At 39.7% G+C, this 21,710-nt stretch overlaps 1 protein-coding gene across 2 annotated transcripts in view; it reads left to right on the top strand.

The window, feature by feature from the left end:
• Positions 1 to 20,382, top strand: part of AFAP1 (actin filament associated protein 1) — a 63,754-nt gene extending 43,372 nt beyond the window's left edge. The window contains exons 10-18 of one of the 2 annotated variants that reach the window (XM_010178595.1): positions 2,979 to 3,190; positions 4,649 to 4,794; positions 8,397 to 8,514; positions 10,009 to 10,266; positions 12,006 to 12,120; positions 13,669 to 13,833; positions 14,426 to 14,616; positions 15,124 to 15,285; positions 19,904 to 20,382. In XM_010178595.1, the coding sequence (XP_010176897.1) occupies positions 2,979 to 3,190; positions 4,649 to 4,794; positions 8,397 to 8,514; positions 10,009 to 10,266; positions 12,006 to 12,120; positions 13,669 to 13,833; positions 14,426 to 14,616; positions 15,124 to 15,285; positions 19,904 to 19,930 (1,394 nt within the window). In that variant the 3' untranslated portion in view covers positions 19,931 to 20,382. The remainder of the gene's footprint in view (positions 1 to 2,978; positions 3,191 to 4,648; positions 4,795 to 8,396; positions 8,515 to 10,008; positions 10,267 to 12,005; positions 12,121 to 13,668; positions 13,834 to 14,425; positions 14,617 to 15,123; positions 15,286 to 19,903) is intronic. The other variant, XM_010178596.1, reaches the window with a different exon arrangement.
• Positions 20,383 to 21,710: the final 1,328 nt, after the last annotated feature.

Here is a 21,710-nt window from a genome sequence, read left to right as displayed (position 1 = left end):
CTTTCCCCAACATCCCCAGAACACTCAGACTGAAAGAGGAGTAATCAAGAGCTTCTCATTTGAAAAGAGACTAAAAGAACTTGACTTTTTAAAAATAAAATGGTAGCAGAAATAATATCATTGCTCTTTCCAAAGGTGAGAAGGAATAGAAGTGTGGACAAAAAGCAGAAAGAAACAAGAGCTATATTCAAACAAATGGATATAAAATGAATATAGGCTGGACTACTAAATAAATTTAAGCTAGGAATTAGAAGAAGGTTCTTGGGAAGGGATCAGGTCTTTTATGATGGATTGTGGTGAGGTTTTGTGGGATAGCAATCAAGACAGCAATCGACTGGCCTGAGCCAAAGTGATTTCAGTTTAATTGTGGGTTCTTAAAGTAGTACATATTGGGCAAAACTTGAATGAAGTAACAGACTTCTCGTAAGCTATTTTAGGTACTAATGCTGATCACTCCATATGACAGCTGCAGTACTTGGCAGCTTCCATATGTGAATAAGGTTGAACCCACCCTTCTGCCAATCCCTTCCAAAAAAAATTCCATAGAAAGCAAGCTGGGAAGCAGATTCTGAATCTGGATTTGCCTTTTCCTCTTTAAATGGCTAGGAAAACTTCAGGAAACCCAGAAATCTGTGATTAGGCAGTATCTGGCAGAACTCATCAGTGCATGAATTGATAGATGCTTGCCCAGTGTGAAAGAAGCAGATCCATGGACCACCAGCAAGAACTTCATAGATTACAGGTGGCTCTCAAGCCACACTTTGGAAATCATTCACATAACCAATCTTTGATTAAATAATTGTGTGTATATATGTCTGTACATCAGCTAAGTACAGATGTGATTTATCAACCTAAAGAACATCTGGGAAAAGCTGTGTCCAGCTAGATGCATTGTCCAAAGCATCTGACTTCCATAAAGGCTCAAACTTCCAGGGTCTCATACTCCATTGATTATTCTGTATTGTGTGAGAAGTTAACCACAGCTGTACAATCTAATTCCTAGTATTTCTATCATTATTTTGGATATGGACATAAGTGTAGCAATTACTATTGCCTGCATTTGGCTCTACTCAACACCACTTGCAGACTTTATGGGAAAATATAGAAGTGTCTAGGCTTTGGTCATTGCAGGAAGTCTTTACAGGAGTTTCTCACCACCAGAAATTTGGCTCAGTGCAATGCCCTCTGGGAGGTTGCTCCATAGTTGAAGGCTTTTACACTTTAAAAGGCTCTACCTCCCATGAACAAAGCAAATAGCCCAGGGGCGCTGCAAGGGACACCCAGCTAGAGTGGAAATGGAAACCCACCTGCACTCAGAGTCGTGGCAGAGCTCTTCCCTACAGCATCACTTGTCTTTGCCTGCCTGGGCTAAGCTGAAGTGATAATGCCCCAACTGGGAACACACTCAAGGCATTTTGGCCATGTCAACTGTTGAAGATTTTAAGTAGGGATGTGTGGGAGGAAAAGCATGGGATCCTGCTTAATTCACGTGAAGTAGGAGGGTTTGGAAGAGCTTTTCTAAGAGGTGCATTGGGAGCAGGGGGGGGAAAAAGAACTCTCACTCCAAAACAAGCCAGCTGGCTTACATGTGAAGGGTTTTCCATTTATAGGGATTATATTATAATGCACCACTATAGAGGGTTTTGTTACAGGAGGAGGGAGGAGAGCTGGAGAGCACAATGATCATAAGGAGCCAAAATCAGAGGATTGTGCACATCCTCCTTTTTTTTAGGGCACCTTCCAAGATGTGCACAATTCTGATCTGCTATATCCTGTTGGATCAAGCTTTGACATTGAAACCATAATGTTGGACAAGAAGCCCAGAAAACTTAATGATAAGTCATAGTTTTAATGAAAACCAAGGAGATAGCTATCCAGCAGGATTAAATGAAAATCAGACCTTAGATAGAAGACAGTTTTTTAACATAAATTCTGACCTGTGCAAGATACCATTTGTTTCCCTCTTCATAGCCTGTTTGGAAGCAGCAAATGCTGAAAATTCATGCACCATTTGTAATGTAGAAGCAAAGGTAAAAGATAGTTGTTTTTTTTTAATTCCCAAACTAAATAGGCCAGGAAAATTATGCATTGTTTTGATTTTAAGGTTTGAGTCTGGAATCATTGTTGCTATGGGTCAGAGAAGGAAAAACATGAAACACTGTGTATTTAATGATATCATATTCCTAGATGCTGTATCCAATATAGAGCATGATAGGAAAAGCGGGGTTTTTTACAAGGCAATTTGTCAATGAAATTTTGATTTGTTGTAAGGGAACTGTATTACCCCTGGGGAAAAAAAACAACAACTTTGTTTAAACTTTTGTCTTAAAGTTTAGCTAAATTTCACATATATTTACTTCTTGAATTTTAAAACAATATGAATTTTATTTTTATTCGCATCAATAGCAGCCTTTTAAATTCTGCTTTAAAAGTGTTGCAGACCAAACATGCATTCTTCTTTCTAAATGAAATTAGAACACACAACACTTAGTAGGTCTTTAAAACACTGATTTTGGATGTTGCAGAAGCTAGCTCATCACCTAATTATAAAGTATAAGCTGCGATTTCCCCAGAAAATTTTGGTCAGCCATTACACATGGAGACAGTAGGTCTTCCGTGTGAGCACATTGGCTATGTAGGTACCTTTTTATCACTGTCCCATTCTTACGCAAGTTTTGGGGCTCAGTGTGCTCCTGCTCATCCAGCTGCTGCAGTGACACAGAGCAGCCATTTACACATGAGCGGGATCACAATCACAGCTTTAAATGCTTTTTTCTAGGTTATTGGCACAGTGAAAATTTTCATTAAAAGAAGTGGGGCAGGGTCATTTACTTGCTTTCCTAAAATCCACCTGGAATTTCTATTATAAGAGGAATAAGTTGTTTAAGTGGTAGCATTACACTGGAAAGTAAGTTTCTTTTTTTTTTCTTTTCAAAAAATGTCAGGAGTAAAATCTCTCATGTTTCATTTTATTGCAGGATATCTCAACGTGCTCTCAAATAACCGTTGGCGTGAGCGCTGGTGCAGAGTGAAAGATAATAAACTCATTTTCCACAAGGACAGGACAGATCTGAAGACACACATTGTTTCTATCCCCCTCCGTGGCTGCGAAGTCATCCCGGGACTGGATTCGAAGCATCCCCTGACCTTCCGCCTGCTCCGAAACGGGCAGGAGGTTGCAGTGCTTGAGGTGCAGTGATTGCTAATGGCTGTGGCTTGTAGGAACACCCACAAGCTAAGTTAGAGAAGCATTTTCATACAAACTGGCCATTCAAAAAAAACATCTTTGGAATAATATTATTGCAAATCTGGTTAATAAATACTGGAAGGAGAAAAAAATTAAGAGCTGTAGGCAAAGAGAAAACTGAGTTTAATGCAGTTCAGAAATCACTTCAGTAAGATGCTTTCCTCTACATTGACCTTCCCTTCACCTGCTACTAAAATATCCCTGCTCTTGCTCTGTACAGACTTTTACCTCAAGGATATAATGACTTTGGGTAAATAGCAACAATTAAGTAATGGATCACTGTTGACAGGAACTCTAGAACTCTCAACTCTCATTTGTCTGCTGCTTATGGGAACCACTTTTGCTCAGTCTGTATCCATATCAAGGTAAATGCAGAAAGAAACAGTGCCAGCATCCTGGTGAGCCTCCTGAGACACCGCATGTGTAGACACTGGCACAGTCCTCACACTATGAAGGTCATACCTTCATCTGTGTGAGGTGATCAGCGTTTTCTGAGGGGCTTTATCCAACCTATTTTGAAAGCTGAAATAAGAAGATGCTTAAAACCAATTGTAATTAATACACAGGAGGAGGCAACTTTTTGTTTTCAGCAGCAGGATGGCCACTTGGACCACTTTGGCTTTCCAACTGCAGGTCATGTTAGTCTCCTGTCCTTGCAACCAGCCCTGCTACATGTGAGCAGTTCAGAGATGTTGAAGAACTAGAAAGCAGCTCAAGGAACTGTGAAAGGCAATGAAATATTTAAAAAGAAAAAGAAATTTAGACACTGCACAGTTTGCCCCCCCCGCCTTTTTCCATTATTTATTTTGCTACTGTTTAACTTTGTAATTGGTAACTTGAAGCAAAATATGAAAAATTAAAAATGTTTTTTATAGTATTCATGTTCATACTTGTGCCATTAGGAAAATTAATGCCATCATCTATGCAAATTGGATTTTTTCAGAAAGCAACACTAAAATTTCTTCTACTATATCAGGTTTTTTTCCCCTCATTTCTATTTAGCACTAACATTTTTATTCTCAGGAGTCATCCTAACTAAAATCCTCCAGTCTAGCATAGGAAAATAATTCTGTTAGAGCTTTCAGTTTTCTGAAGTCTAAAATAAGCATGACTTGAATCTAAATCCACTAGCCTTAAATTATTATTTTTTCTTCTTTTTGGAGATTGCCCACTTCATATTACATCATAAGTGATGAGCACATAGCTTACTTAAAGTGCACTCCTTCTAGCAAAGCAGATTTAATAAGAAATCCTGGGGTTTCAAGAGTTCAGCAGAGAGAAAGCAGAGCCTCTCATACAATGTGGTAGCAATTTGTCAGCCAAGAATGCGCCGTTTTGCAATAGTGCTCAATTTGGTGGCGGACTAAAGACCTAACATACACTCTTGCCCTCTCCTTGCAGGCAGTCTCCTCCGAAGACATGGGCAGATGGATAGGAATTTTGCTGGCGGAAACAGGGTCTTCAACAGACCCCGGAGCTCTGCACTACGACTACATCGATGTGGAAATGACGGCAAGTGTAATCCAGGCTGCCAAGCAGACCTTCTGGTGAGAGGCGTTCAGCTACCCGGGTGTTTCCAGTGCTCTGAGAATTTATATCCATATGTTAACTCCGGTGCCAAGACAGCTTATCAAAAATCCTCCCCACTTTGCCAGATACTGAACTCCTGAAGTGTTTCAGCATCACAGCATGTTATATGCATTTATGATTATCATGTTGGCATCCTGCTAAGTTCTGTAAAAAAATGCAGACTCTATCCAACTTCACTCAAATCTTTATTAATTTTTTCAGTAAGTCTCCTTATCAAATGCTATATTTTAATCTTTTATTTTTCCTGAAGACTTAGAACTGTCCTTGGAAGAGGACAAATATACTGAAATACGCCGCTACGTAGTTCACATTTATCTATTGGCTCTATTAGCTGTATATATAGCCAATATTTGTACACATATTGGCCAAAGTATGCTGTACACTAAAAATGTATAGCAAATTTAAGTCTAGGATGGTCACATTCTCAGTGTTTCCTTCTCAAGTTCTTTATGATTAATTAAAAGCTTCATCAAGCTCACACAAGTCCAATTAATTTCTGGGTTTTAATTTAGGAGATGGAAATTGCGAAGGTGTCTAGGGCGCAGCACAGAAATTCTGTTTAAATTGCAAATCAGTATGGTGAACTCCCCATTACTGATCCTGTACTAAGTAACGCATACTTAGCATGTATAGTGATTTACATGTTCAAATCAGTTTAGGCATTAAAGCAGCCTTTGGTGAGAAGAGACTGTCATTTTCCCTTGGCTAGATGAGATAGATAGTTTAGGAAAGGAAGTGAAGGAATGGTTGGGACAAGCAGAACGCCCCACTACAGATGTACCCCATGGTTTCCTGGGTTCAGCAAGAGGGTGGCCTGAGAAGACAGCTGGTAAAGGTGTCATCTCTCATCTCCCTGCAAAATGAGTCCCCACAGAAATTTGGAATTTGCATTAATAAGTAATAATTTACATTATAGAATCACACCTATATGCCCATCGTACCTTTAAACAGACTGAAAATGAAAAAAAACCAAAAAGGTAAACACTTCAGGGCTTTCCAGAAGACACTGTGCTGCCATTAGCGAGGTGTTAAGAGGACTTTAACGAGAGAAAATGGGCATCTTCATTCAGGCTGTAGTTTGAATGGCTTCTGACAGAAATCAAAGTGACTCAGTGTTACCACAAGCCCAATTTTGTATTTTGATAGAATCAAAATGCACTTCGCTTACAACTTATGTTAATATTTGTTTTGAAGTTAATAGCGCTCTAAAAGTTTATCCTGTGTTGTCATGTATTTTTGCTTCAGTCAGCATCTAGCAAGAACCACATTTAAGAAAGAAATAGAATGGGAACCTTTTCCCTCTGAATACTGCTTGGCTTTTCTTTTCTGCACAAATGTGATATTAATTGGAGCCAAGTGAAAAAACATAACTAGACCACATGTTAGAAAAGAATGTCAAACAACTTGCAGAATAGCAGAATTCCCCTACTAAGGATTACTTAAAATTCAATGGTGTCTTTAAAAGGCTGTAGGAGCTTGTTGATAAGCAACTGGAGTAGCTGTCTGCTGATTTTAAACTACTCCTAGAAAGTCAGGAGAAATTACAATGATACTTAAGTGTTAATAAAATACTATTGTTGCCCTTTATCAAATGAATGTAAGTATTCCAAATTAATTGTAGTTATCATTAAAGCTTTGATTATCACACAGTCACTTCAGGATTATTGGCTGTTTCCTGAGACTGATGCTTTGCAAAACGATCAGCTCTTCATTAAGAGTCCCATCAATATTCTTCATCTAAATCATTAGGTATCTAGGAAGGGCTGAAGAAAAAATGTTTCCAAGCGGTTTTTCCCCATTTCCCATCTAGCAGTTTCAGAATACAGTTAACTTACATGGATGCATCTGTAAACAGGATTAATGAGGCTTAGTGAAATAACGCTTATGAAGTGTCTGCAGATACTTAGATAAATCTTGGCTTCCTTTGGTGGTGGAAATAGTTACTACAGGTGCATCAGATGTCATTAATGAATATTCCAGTTATCAGACATAGTCATTATGCATCACTCTCACTGAAGCTACTTAAAAAAGAAATACAGTACCAACTCCAAATGCAGTCATTCAGACTAACCAGAAACACTGGAGTGTTGCTCTTCATTAAGAGGAACAGTAAACAAATGCAGCCCTTTAATAATGTCTAATAAAGTATGAAATATGATAAAGTTAAAAACATCTTTATCGTGGAATTTATCTTGGGCTTTTTGTTGGTTGGTTGGTTGAAGAAAAGCTTCTGTCTAACGATTATTCCACCCCACCCTGCCCTAAAAGGTTCAGAGTGAACTGGGCAGGTTTATCCCTCCTGTGAGCCCTGGCCTCCTGCGGCTCAGGTGAGGCACAGCTGGATGAGGGTTGTCTCCCTCTGAATGAGAAATTCAATGGACTCCATGTTATTCCAAAGCCAAAAGAAAGCAACTGTTGAAACCACAGCATTCTTGAGCTCCAGCCAGTGCTACAGAAGACCCTCTCTGCTGTAGTAGGGCTTTATCGTATTTTATAAATGTCAGCATAAAAGCCTGAATAGTTCCATTGTTTGGGATGGAAATCTTTGTTTTCCCATTCACATACACCTGAAGCTATAGGAATTGTTTGGGATCTAACTCTGTGCCTCATTCAATTTCAGTGGCTGCTACAAAGGAAAACTCACCCTTGGGGTTGTTATTGCTGTTATGGGCTGATTCTGCCATTTTCTGCACTGTTAGATCTTTGCTTCCAACAGAAGGCCCATTGTAGTCTGTGGTACCTTGCATATGTTCTGCAGAATTACAGTAAAACAATCTGCAATGCTGAATGGGGGGACAGGGGTGAGGGAAAATAACAAAGAAACAAACATGCACACACACACAGACAGACACATATACATACACATACATATACATGAACGTCCGTTTTGAAGTGTCCAGAGGGCTCAGAGCCACTGTGTGAAACAGAGCTAGAATGAGCATGTAAAGTATTGCATGCACAACAGCCAAGACAGAAGCATAGTGCCATTGTGCACACTCTACCCAACCCAAAGTTCTGATATGGAAATGAAAAATTCACAGATTTTGAGGAAGAAAATATTCAGCAAATTTTGATAGACATGTGAACTAAGATTTTTGTCAAAGTGCCACATTTTTTACAAATTTTTGCAGGCTTTGATTCTTGTTTCTCCCACTTCCTAATTTCACATGTCCCCCTGAGCAGGCATGCACCCAGAAACACCTGCTTCTTCCCCATGCAGACAACAAGGTAACTGTTATGGGACGCTGGCAAGCTGGTTTGTAACAGAGCAGCAGGTTCCCATGTAAACATGCCACTGAGCAGTTACCGCTGTTGCCCTCCTGGCTTTCACACAGTCGTATCCCCACTGTAAGAATGGAGTGCAGGAACATATGTTGTAATATTGGCTGCTAGCAGCAACATGTGAGTAGCAAAAGAAGGAAAACTGTCCTCAGCTTTCTTGCAGAAAGTGAGAAGGTATGTGCTTCCAGGCTACATAATCAGATACAGGGAACATACCACTGAATCATCACTTTGGTTCAAGTGCTGGTTTTTATTATTTTTATTTTATTTTATTCAGTTTTATGAACAGGCGAGTTATATCTACAAATCCGTATCGGGGAAGCACTGCCAATGGCTACGCCTGTCCGAGTGGAATGGCACTTCATTACGACGATGTTCCCTGCATAAATGGATCGGTAAGAAAGAACTGAATTTGAACAAAACAAATGGTTTGCATGTGTTGAATGCATGGACATCTGAAAATTCTATTATCTAAAAAGCCCTGCTGGGCAGTTTCCAAATGAACTCCTATTTTTTTTTGTTCGGGGCTGCAAACCTTTCTCACACCTATGGAGTTTTAGAGGTGTGGGACATACTGTTTACATTAACCTGCATGTAAGCCAACGTGCATTTAGAAAACAGTTGCCTGTTGAGGATTTGTTGCCAAGCCCTCGAATATAATACTCACTTGAGGGGGTATTTTTTACATCACGCCAGACCTGGCAAAATTAATGACTCAGTTACACTGGGCACTTTTTGGTGTCAGTTGAAAAAAAACAAACCACAAAACCCAAACACTTCTCAGTCTCTGAGGCTGCTTTCCTCATGACAGCAAGTACTGCTTATCCCAAAGGAGAGCTACAGTCATCACTTCCATCTTCATAAACTGCAGAGCTGATCGTGGGCAGATTTGTAACTGGGTTTAACACACAATGAATGCTACACCTGTAGCAATATGTGGTCCGCAGGAAGATTTACAGGGGAGCTACACCTTGTGTCAGCAATTAATTTGGGTTTCTGAAGCCCAGATTTTTTTAAGAGTTTTGAAGTGTGGACTGCAAGTTCAGTCCTCCATCATGTCTTAGTAATGTCAGAAAGATGGCAGAAAGCCCTTCTTGGGAACAACACGCACCACATGTGTGGTGAGTAGTCTGTGTATGTAGTTCTTGGATGTGCTTATGCCTTTGTGTGAGTAGTGTACTGCCACAGCCAGGATGGATTAAGGAAGGATATTTGGCAACCAGGTTGGTTTCTTTTGAGATTAATCGAGTGAATCACTGGAGTATTGTTGAGCTTTCCATTTTTCTGAAAAGAAAAAAAAAATAAAAGGAATGGCCTGTAGCTATTTTAGCTGGTTAGCTCAGAATAATAATTCTCCGTCAAATAAAATGTAATGCTAGCATGCCAGCAGCTGGTATTCACTGGAAATACATATAGCCTGAAGAAAGGAGGAAAAAAAAAAACAGTAAGAGAAAAAACCCTCTTGGATTCTGCTAACCGCTAGACCATATTGCTCATAACAACTTGTGTTCCAGATGTAATCCTACAGATTCATCTGTGTAGCCTGTGAGTATCCCTCTGTTAACACAGTCTGCTTGTGCCCTCAGTGCTAGAGCTAACAACTGAAGGTGCAGTCTATGAAACAGCCAGGGTGAGAGGATAGTGCCAGTTTGCTCATGCTATAGAAAATGCACAGGATGCAGGCTATGAGCCATGTAAGACAATGCTTCCTTTCCACACTGTGTCCTCCATCCCTTTCTAAATAGTTTTGCTCAAATGTAAGCAATAAGCATATGCTTGCTAAACGCTGAGGGCTTGCTTCGGTCAAAAGAATTACTAATGTTTTAATTTCACTTAGGAGGTTCTGCATGGTGTATTGTTTACTAACTGCCAAAGTGTATGTGTTGCAGTGGGAACCAGAAGATGGCTTTCCTTCTTCTCGTAGCAGGAACATTGGAGAAGAAATGCTTTATGATAACGCAGGCCTGTACGATAACTTGCCGTCTCCAAAAATCTTTGCGCGCTATCCGCCAGCTGACAGAAAGCCCAATAGGTTATCTACTGACAAACTCTCCTCTAACCATTACAAACACCCTGTCTCATCCAATCTGTCTTCTGCTCAGTCTGTCACTAATACCTCTGCTGTGGGGAGGGGATCTGGCTCACAGGTACTCTACTATTTAATACTTAACAAAGCTTTTTATTTTTTGGCTGTTTATCTGGTTATTATCTTAAAGGCCTTGGGCTATTTCAGTCCCTTAGTGTTAGCACTGAAGTGCTTGGAGTTTAGTCATAAGCCCATTGCAAATGAAACAGGTTTGCAAAGTTGTAAATTCTGACGTAGAAGTAATGGCACCTGGGAAATACTTTTGCAACAAGCTCTTGATGATGTACAGATTGTGGGTAATAACAACAAAATAGGTGTGACCTTCCAAACTTGAATGCATATCTAGTTGCCTTCTGTCTCCTTAGGCAGTGATGACTTTAAAAAAAAAAAAAAGTTAAATATGACCTGGCTGTGACAGCAAGTTTGCCTCTCTAGAATTTTACTAATTTGTGTATTGCATATACTATGGTTATATATACTGTGAATACACATATATGTCATAACATATATTCTATATATATTAAATTATATCATGTATAGTGTATATATTACCATATTTAAATAACTGCCTGTTATTTTCTTCCCCTGAAAAAACTAAGCCTATGTCTATGCTGCTTTCTGAGGGTGGCCTCAGGCTTCTGGACCTCAGCTGAAATGCAGTGCTACAGAGCAGATGAAATCCTGTGTGCTCAGCTGCCATAGCAGAGGCGCAGACCCCAGCAGAGGGGCAGAGCACGTTTTGCTCACAGCCCCACCAGGGACCTTCTCCAAAGCCCATGGCCAGTTTCCAAAAGCTGCTCATTGACATAAGCCTGTGAATGTATCACAAAGATGGGTGGTTTTCAATCTAATCTGAAATGGAACAGTTAGATAAGTCTTTCACTTGTACCTGTCATATAACGTGTTAACTCACTAGAATATTAGAATTCAGTGAAGTTGCAAAATTGGAGGCAGACCTGAACAGTAAATTGCCCTGGTCCTTGACTGCAGCAGCAGGCTTCTCATTGCACTCCCGCTTCAGCCCTCCAAAGCTTTTGGAAGCAGAGGAACAGAGCATGGCACACGTAAACCGTGTGCTCAGCTAAGGTATCCCCCATGGAAACATTGCCATTACTCAGGACAGTGCTGCTTTTCCCAGGGTTTGGTTCATAGCAGGGGAGCCCCCCCTTTCTGCATGAAATGTGCTCTTTCTGATATGAGCTTGTCTGGCCATTATGGGAGGATTTTTTTAAGTAAGAAAAGCTTTTAACTAGTAGCTAGAGGAAATTGATATGTTAACCCCTAACATTTAAAAATGTGTAATAATTATATTGTTTTTAAAAAGAGTAAATCCATGCACCACAAAGGTGGCAAAGTCATATAGTAAATAAGAAACAGTGCTGAACCTTTGTGTGGAAAACCCTATTGGGTTTTTCTGTATGAAATTAATTCCGACAAATCTGTGTTTCAAGAGTCTTTACTGTTTAAAATTATTCAAAGGCACAACTTTTCTGCCTTGCAATAGCTTTCTTAATATAGTAAATGCCAGAGTTTTAAGTAACTTGGAGACAATGATGCCACCAGAGATGGGAAGTTCATCCCCTTGTTATCCTGCGATTGCTGGTGTGAGTCCTGCTGAGCAGGAAACTCGCAGAGATGACATCTCTGGAGGAAGTGCTGTCTCCAGCTCAATCAATGCGCTCTATTAAGGCTCTCCGAGCAAGAGACTTTTTGTCAAGCTTTGCCCTTGATCAAAGGATGACTGTAATGCCAGTGGCACAGGAATAGCTAGAGACCATTTGTACTTCTGTTTTCTAACAGTTTAAAGGCAAGAAGCCTCCTGTGACTGCTAATGGGATCACCGGAAAAGGGAGAACTTTGAATAGCCAGCCAAAGAAATCTGAATCGGTGTCATGTGTGAAGCGCACCGCATCCAGTAAGTATCTCTCCTCGCTGCTGCCTTACTTGTGAGTGGAGTCATGAGAATACCCAGAATAGCTGACTTCTTGACAAACAAGATAAAGAACTACTGTGGCTCTTCTGTGGCTGAGAGGCTAAGCAGGAGATGCTCACCAAGACTTTGAATAGGAGATATTGTGTGCATTGGTGACTCATTAATACTCCAGCCATGCCACGAGATAAAAGGTTGTCATATGGAGAACGATAAATATGAAATGTGGACCCATGGCTGCAAAGTCATGAGGGCAGCACCTAAAAAAAAAAAGAGAATGATTCTTCATTTGGGGCAGAGAGTAATTCTGTATTCCTGTTGGAAGAGGAGGATGAGGAACTAGGAAAGACATGAGAACACCACGTTGCTCCAAAGTGGACTTACTCTTATCACTAATGAAGAAGATATAACAAAATAATGAAGACAACCACATAACTCAGAAACTTTCTCAGAGGGAGGAGATTTCAACTGGTGAGTGGCACCTTCAGAAAGAGGGTTCTTCCGGGCAGGTAGATTGCCTCTAGGAAATCCCTAACAGGGGTTGCTTTGTGTAAAGAGGAAAAGACAAAAAAAGAGCTCCAATATTTTTTTTTAAATATGGAGTCAAGAGCACAGCTTCTTCTAGAGAAGGAATGAATATGTTTTTATAATTCCATGATAAATTTTTAAGAAGATATGGATATAATGGCAACAAGATAAATTGGTGTAGACTTTAGGAAAATTATGTATCTTTCTAACCATGCAAGTCAATTGGTACTGAAACAGATAGTTGTGGGAGTAAAGGCATCTCAGTTACTAAAGACCAACTAAAGTTGGTTTGACAACTATTTGTCGAGAATGGTCTAGTGTCCTTGAGTTTGCCTTCAGATAGGCAGCCAGACAAAGTGATCTCTTAGCTGACCTATTTTCTTTGAGACTGCAACTGCAGCAGAGGTATAGAGGGGGCTGTGATATAAATTAGACCACAGATACATATGAGCCATGAAATGAAAGCATTAATGTGAGAGAAATGAAAGTATTAATGTGAGAAATTAAAAAAAAAAGAAAAAGAAAGCTCTCAAGTATCAAACAAGTAAGAGCGTCTCTGTGTTCTCTTATGTTCGGTGAGAAAAGACATGTGCTTTAAGCACTTGAAGTAGGAATTTAAACAAGGCAAAGGGGCAAACAGGTAGTTTTTCCTCTGACCCCTTCCAATTGAAAATCAAGGGTTCAGAGCTAAAAAGAAGGCTCCTTTCCTTCCTCTGAACTACACAGAAAGACAAGGCCATTTTTTGAAACCACTGTACTATAAGATAACTAGTGTTTCTCATCTTCCCCATATAAATGCAGAGAACAAACTGTCTATCCCATATCATTTCTGTAGCTGCGCTGCAACACTCAGCGGGAATTGTGGACTTGAGAAAAAGCCAGCAGACGAGGGATGGCAAACCGGTTTCTCAAACCATGACATGCTTTTTGTGGTGTTCAGCCTCAGGAAATAGTTTAGAGTTTTAATTTTAACCATAAATAATAACTAAAGTCCAATACATACAGATGCTGAGCAGTACAAATATGGCAAGAATCGTGTGGAGGCAGATGCAAAGAGATTACAAAGCAAAGAGGAGGAGCTGCTAAAGAGGAAAGAGGCACTCCGGAACAGGCTGGCCCAGCTTCGAAAAGAAAGAAAAGATCTACGTGCTGCCATTGAAGTCAATGCAGGTATGAGGTGCTTTTTTGTGCTGAATTCTGCCCTGGGTAGGCTTAAGTATGCAAATAGCTTTGTATACTGTGCTGAAGGCATGCTGCTACATGAGGTTTGTTTTTGATGTTAAACAATTCTTTGTAATGTCTATATTTGCTTTCTATATAGATATAAAATATATAAATATTTATATCATGTATATGTATAGATGTATATACATATTTTATATGCATATTTTCTATATGTGTATGTACATATATATATACACACACTCCTGCTATGAAATGACACTGATGGTGACTTCAGAGAAGCAGAACGTGAGAGTAATTTGATTGTGACTGACGAATTATATTTGTATAACATGGAATAATAAAATGAATAATGATTTGAAATTAGACTAGAAACCCAGGGAAGGTACCTGAAAGCAAGCATTTCATTTCCATTGCCAAACTTTTTACATGAAAAATGTGGTTTTTGCAAAGTACACAACTTTTTTGTAATGTCAGTGATTTTGAGAGACCTTGTTCCTTACTTTTTTAAAAGAAAATAATTTCTCCAAGTGTCAATTCAAGCTTCTTATTGAAATAATAACATTGCTGTGGATGACAGGCAGGAAGACCCAAGTGATTCTTGAAGACAAGTTAAAGAAGTTGGAAGAGGAGTGCAAGCAGAAGGAAGCTGAGCGAGTAAACCTGGAGCTAGAACTGACCGAGGTGAAGGAGAGCCTTAAGAAAGCCTTGGCTGGTGGCATCACACTGGGTTTGGCTATTGAGCCCAAGTCAGGAACATCAAGCCCACAGGTATGCAAAGCCATTAAACACTCAAATCCCAGTACCATGAGTGCTCTGCCTTCTCAGCTCCAGTAAAATGAGTGGGAACTGAGGGTGTTTGAAAGGTTTATCAAGCCCAGGAAGCAAGAGCAGAACTAAATGACTTTCTCCATTGTTTGTATTCTTCACCTACATCTGGTGTCCTTTCTAAGCAGCAGGGAGCAGGTGGACGTGGGAATCACAGGCAGTATGTGTTAGGATAATGTGCAAAAGCAGACACCTCATTGTCCTCAGTGGTTGTAAAAGTGCCTGAATTGCGATATCGCACTATCCCAGAGAGATTTAAATGCACTTTATATTTCATCACAGATCACACATTTTATTTTGTTTTCTTTTGTTCTAACCTCTTTTTTTGTTTATTCGTCATTACTATGAATGTGGTTTCTTTGAAAAAAGAATTGCAATCCTAAGTCTAGATAGAAAATTTTGCCAGTGTGACTACTTGGAAACTCATCGTAGCTTTTCACTCTTCGTTAGTCTCCAATTTTCAAGCACCGGACTCTGGAAAACTCTCCGATCTCCAGTTGTGATACGAGTGATACTGAATGCTCAATACCTGTGAACAGCGCAGCGGCTCTGAAGCGACCTCCCTCATCAAATAATTCTCCATGTCGAGGCCATGTCCTTCGAAAAGCAAAGGTGAGAAGGCTTATGTCAATTTTTGTTTTTCTGTCCTTTTTCTTAGTTACTTAATAAATATTATGTGCTTGTGGAGAGACAAGAGACAGAAAAGGAGAGAAGGAAAGAGTAGTTCTTGCTGCTTCTATGGGTGAAATTTAGCCTTAAGAAAAGAACATGCCGTATCTGAATTATTTGTATTACTACATAAATACTGCTGATGTTGGAGAACCTTTTGCAGAAGGATTGGTAAGTAGTTTGGGAGACAGATTTGATTCTACTCTCTCATTCCATGTTTTTCTCTGTTCCTGTTTAGATTTAATTTTCAAGGTAAGCAGTCTGTGGTATAGACAGTTCATGTAAAATTCATAAAATTACACTTGTCTGTGAAGCAGAGAAGTGGTTAAAAGAGCACTTTTATAGTAAGTGTTCTGAACCAACACAAGATTTGGTCTGATCTTTGCTGGCTGGTACAAGTACAGAATAATTGTATATTATCATAATTTATAATGTGTTGTGTAAGTATCTACTCTTAATGTACACTTAAAGTAGAAATTGAATTAATTTAATTTAGTCTCCAAGTACCAGGCTGAAGTTTGTGGTCCTCTTCTACTGTTACAGTTTTCTAATTTTTGTGCTTGACTTTAAATGGGATTTGCAGGACCATTCTGCTGGGCTAAATTTGCTAGCAGCATAATGTGGGCAGCACATAACCAAGGGTGACAGTAATAGTGTTGGCCCAAGCTTTTGTTGATTTAGTAGTTCACTGCTAATTGTAATTATAAGCAATAATAATCATAGACATTTGTCTTTCATGCAGTCCATTTCTTTCTTTCAAAACAGTGAAGTATTCTGAATAGGGGTTTTTTAAAGTAACTTCTGTTCCATGTCTTCATGATTATATACATTTACAGTGACTGAGCATGAGACTGGCACCTAAATGTAGTAGATACTGAAAAATCGTCATCTCAACAAATTTTTGGGTTTTTGGCACATCCTAATCTCTCCTTTTTCTCCCTCTGCCAGCCCCTTTAACCTCTCTACACTGCCCAGGCCAAGGATTACTTCTCCTGCTCTACCTTATGTGAGAGCTTTCTCACCCATCTTCTACCACCATTTCCTCCATCCTTTCCTTGGATATCAACTGCTTTTTGAGACAGTTAGCCTGATTATTTTAAATTCAACTTAGAATAATTAAACTTAGTGGAGTAGGTTTCAGTTCTATTTAACTTTGAAGTTTGCTGCTTGTGTTTCAAACCTGAAGAAGGATTCAAGTGCTGTAAAGCTTCTCTCTGTATTCCAATTTTACCCTAATTTGTCTCATAAAGTTATCATCGCTAATGACACACTTTTTGTCTTAGATGTGCAGGGTAGTACAGCATTACTCAGGGCATGTGGTCCAGCAGGGCAGAGTCCTTCTGAAATTGCTGTGGATTTCTGCTACACATTGGACAGGCACATTAAAGCCAGTCATTTAATCTTTACAGCTGGAGAAACCTGGGTACTAGAAAAACTAACATTTCTGGTGTAAAGAACACCTTCCAGCTGTAGTACATTTTTTATGCTCAGCATATACCATACAGGAAAAATGCTGCTGTGTTTTTGGTATGGCTGTGCTTTGGATGGCACAATAGGTTGGTCAAGCTCATTTACAGAGGAATCTTGGATGTAAGATTAAGCTAATCAGAAAGGATATGAAGCTACTAAGCATATTTCTCATGCTGAGAAAAACAACTCAAAGTATCTAATTCAGCTTTAACAGCTTTTTTTTTCCTAAAACTTCATACACTCAAGACCAAAATTTTGCTGAATTAGATAGTGCAACCCAAGCTGTACTCAGTCCATTTGCAGGGAGCTACAGCCAAAGTCTGCTGCCAGGTATACATCTGCAGCAGAACCCGCTTTTGGGGGGGGGTTAACCTTACATGTGCAAGGGTGGAATTTGGCTCTCAATTCTTTTGGCCTTTTGCAGTTACAAGTGAGCCCAGGCCTTATAGATGTGGCTAAGGAAAGGGCGTCACACGTGAGTATCCTGAGGCAGAACTCACTTGGCTCTCCCCGCATGGATGTCGGTGCAATACGTGGGAGTGAAACTGATCTCATGTCTGTGCTTGCACTTGCATCTTCAGCAACTGGCAAATCTCCCAGTGTTTTGAGGGCGTTGTATAAGCATTCACAATTTCAGATTATATTTTTTTTCCCCTAATATGTATTTGAATGGACTGAATGCTTTCCATCTTTCTCTTTCCTTGCACGAAGGATGCCGAGTCTGTCACCAGTCAGCCTTGTGCTTGCAGCCACCCTCGCATCACCATCACCATCACCATTGTGCTGCTAGGGCAGCTGCTGCTGGGCACAGCTGTGCCCTGGGGGGAGGCAAGGCACTGGGGACAACAGGTTTGGAAGCTGCTCCACCATAATCTCTCTCCTCTTAGATGCACTGACATGAGAAGGAAATATAGAGATGAGCAAGGAGACAGATCTAGTGTTAAATCTATGAACTAGCAGCAATTTGGGAATTGGCTGTTTAGAACATACACTATGCATATACACATATATGCATGCATATATTTGGAATTTGTTTTTTATACTTTTCTGCTTGTGACATATGCTTTTAATTAATTTTTTTTTAGAAAGTAGTAATGTGTATTATTAAGAAGTCAGAAAGCATTTTAATTGTGATGTTTGTTAATCTCTACTTGGCTGGTAATGGAGACTGTAGAAAAATGTGGAAAACAACATTCTGCATTAGCACTCCTAGAGAAGTAAAATGGTCCAAATATCCTTGCTGTGTAAGAAAAACAATTATTTAAACATATTTCAGATTAATTTCTAAAATCAAATGGTTATATGTAGCAAGAAAACAGCAATGATTATTTCTGATTTGTTTTCAAAACTGGTGGGCTGGTGAATGTCAGGAGCTTACATTTAGCTTATGCTGAGGAACTGGAGAAGAAAAGGAGCTCTCCCAGTTTCCCAACTCCTGGTCAGGCTGCCAGTGTTGACTTAAACATTCTTGCATTGGCATGAACCTGCTGGAGAAATGGAAACAAAGAAAAAGTTCCTTCTGCACCTGCAAAAGAAGCTACTGCTTTCAAGGCTTACTTAACACTCCAAAAAAATTCTCCTCCCAGTTGCTTAGCCAACAACCTCCTTTATAGTTTGGTAGTGTATATATAGGGAATGTACATTTAATAGCCTTTTTAAAGTAACCTAATTTTTACCAATATTGTGTTTCAAGTTTAGGTTTACTGTAATTTAAAATGTAAAACTGAATATTTAAAATACAGTGTATTTTAATAAAAGCACCATTTAAATGAAAAACAAACCCAGAAGATTAAAAAAGAAAAATTGTCTACCTGCTTTAAAGCTGAGATTATTTTTTTTTCCTTATATTGCTAAAGCAGCCACCAGCTGTGAGCTTTACTGTTAGTTTACAGTTGTTGAAGAGTGTCATGGTCATGCAGCTTTTTAGCCAAACTAATGCTATTACTGCTTTCAGCAGCAGAAACAGATATTTACATGGATAAGTAACGGTTTCCAGTCAGAGCTGTTAAATTTTGTGGAATGAGTGTGAAGCTCAGGAATTCGTGTTGGGAGCCAAGTCAGCAGGCTGCCTGCGGAGTATCTCTGCAGAGGAGATGGGTGGGAGAGGAATCCGTAGCCCCCCATGCCTGGCTGGGAACAGATGGGCTGCTGCTCCATGGGAATAACTTCAGCAAGAGTCCAACTCCTTCCTATCTTCACTATTTCGTGATTGCTGTAAGGGTGCGATTCAGGGAGCAGGTACAGTATGGATGGCCTAGGCTGAGCCCATCCCACTTCTTCTGCTCCTCAAGTCAAGAGCCACAAGTTTGATTTAACTGGGTGTTTAGCTATAGGAATCTCATTATTTTAACTTACGTGGCAGAAGGAATGGCAATACTTTGCTCTGAGATGTATGGAGGAAAGCATTTTAGATTATGGTCTTTGCTGTAAATGGTAGGTGTCATTGTCCTCAGCTAACAGATGGAGAAACTGAGGCACAGAGCAGCAAAGTTATTTCTTTAACTTGCTGAGCAATAGCTCAACTTGAGTTGTGTACATAGATAACAAATGCAGTGTCAACTAACTTGCTTAGCTTTACCCAGTCTGTAAGTCACTCTGAGTAAGTCTCCCTTTTTAGCCATAGAAACATGTGTCTGCCATGAGTTTTATAAGAAAAAAATTGAAGAGTAGGCAATCACTTGGTGTCAGCTATGAGAGCTATTGAGTGCTTCGTGCTGTCTCATGCAAGTAAGTTAGAAAGCCCTATACACTAAATCAGCCTCTCTTACTCAGCTCTGGCTGAGTGCTTTAGACCAACTATTGTGTGTGAATTTTTTCCATACATACCCTTTGCAGGAAACAAATATGGCTTATTTGCACTGTGTAAAGTTGCCATATATAGTTGCGGAGGGGTGGAAGCTGTGCACAGACGCTATCAGGACACGCTTGTTAGCATTCCCTAACTACTTTGTGGGCAGAGGGCTGGATCCAGCAAAGTTAATGGAAAAACTGTTACTGACCTCAGCTGGCTTTGGCTTTGCACATCTGATGACATCAGTGAAATATCCTGGTTTCTCTTAACATTTTCCGTATCTTCCCCACTCTTTTCCAGGAATGGGAGATGAAAAATGGAACATAAATATAGCAAAACCACTCACTTTCCATAAAGGCCTTACCTGTTATGGACCAAGACATAGGCTGCAAAAGACTCATCTGAAAGGTGGTATCAAGCGATACAACATAAGAGGTTTTTTTAATTCTGTTAAGTTAATGGTAGCTTGGCACTAATTTGCCTGTATTCCCTCTACTGTATTGCTGTGTAACTATGTGTACCCCTTTTTATTAGCTGTAACTCTTTATTTCCAACTTCACTGGTAAAGAAGATGAAAACCAAAAAAAAAAATCCCAAACTAACCTTAGTAAGTAAAAAAAGGAGCATAAAGTTGCAGTTGAAAGTTTACGTTGCCGAAACAGCACGATTATATTGCGTCAGATGGCCCGAACACCACTGGAGACTGGTGCGTCAAGACCAAGGTGGAATCATTATGGAGAAGTACTCTTACAGGTTAAAACTGAATTTGTGAGGTCTGCCACCTCGCTGTTAGCTGTTCACGTGGTGGAAGAAAACTGAAGCAACGCATTCACACGAAAAGCATGGCTTGATTGGCCGGGAAGGCAGGAGCTCCTCAGTGCCACTGTCCTCTACGCTGGCACGAGACCGTGGGATAACGTGACTCAACTGTGAAGCATTTTTTGGATACAATTTAGATAGATGCTTTTGTCATTGGGGAGATAAAAAGCTGCCATACTTTGAAAAGAAAAAAAGCATTTTAATACATTATTACTGTTCTGAGGCACCAGTCATTTTCAAAGGTCGTGTTGTCAAACTATGATTTGTTCCTGAGTTTTTTAAAAGGCAAACAGGTATTTTTAGATACTGCTTCTTTTCTATACCTTTTGAAAAAGAAAACATAATTGAAATTAATCCACAACAGATAATGGCAACTCAGAATTGCTTATGCAGTCAGTCTTGTTTTGTTTTTTTATAATATAGTATTGTTAAACTTGAGTTATAGAACACTGCTGTACTTTCGTCTTTTGAGACCTCAGCTATTATTTTTGAGGAAGATGGACTGAAAAGATGATTGTTTCCAGATTCTTTTATAAACAATTTCACAAAGAATTGGGGATTTTTCTCAGACAGGAGTCCACTTCTGTTTACTAGGAATTTTTTGTCTTGCATTTTAGTCTGTAAAATTAGAAATCTGTTCTTCTTTGTCTCCATCTATGTCACTCCTGCAAACTTAAATGCAGCAAGTTGCCAGCTAAAGTCCTTCAAAAATCTCAAGATCGGCTTTAAAAAAAAATCAAGAGAGAAGGGGGAAAAAAAACAAAACCATATGATGAGTTGCTTTCTTTTCATTTTTTTCCTCTGTGATTTTTTAAGCCTTTGCAAGAGCCTTCAATCACATTCTCAAGATTTATTTTTCTTCCTCAACTGTGAGGACTCGAAAAATTACTTTAATTAAAAAAAATTAAAATCCTTGAGATAATCACAGATGTTAGTGCTGGAGTCTTGATGATTAGTTAAGACTTGCAATTAAAACCACAGAGGCTGGCAAGGCAGCAGTTACCAAGGATCAATTCCCTTCATGGCCCCCCCCCCCCCCCTGTAGTTTAGGAGTAGGTGTGTGTAATTGTTGAAGGGTACAATGGGACTCCCAACTGAGCTGGATGCCAGAGGACTCCCTCAGGAGCTGAAGGGATTTGGAGGCCCAGAGCTCTCAGAAGGACCTGGCAGCTGATAAGACACAGGTCCTGCTCCCAAATGCAGTTAGTGCCAGGGATCCCATTGACCTTCATGGAGTAGAAATGGTGCCCAACATGAGAAAAGGCTCTTTGCTTCTTGGGGCTGTGCT

The sequence above is a fragment of the Mesitornis unicolor genome, unplaced genomic scaffold, assembly GCF_000695765.1.
Source record: "Mesitornis unicolor isolate BGI_N332 unplaced genomic scaffold, ASM69576v1 scaffold11032, whole genome shotgun sequence".
Lineage (NCBI taxonomy): Eukaryota > Metazoa > Chordata > Aves > Mesitornithiformes > Mesitornithidae > Mesitornis > Mesitornis unicolor.
Note: the sequence above shows the minus strand (reverse complement) of the source record. Positions and strands in the feature narration are given on the sequence as shown.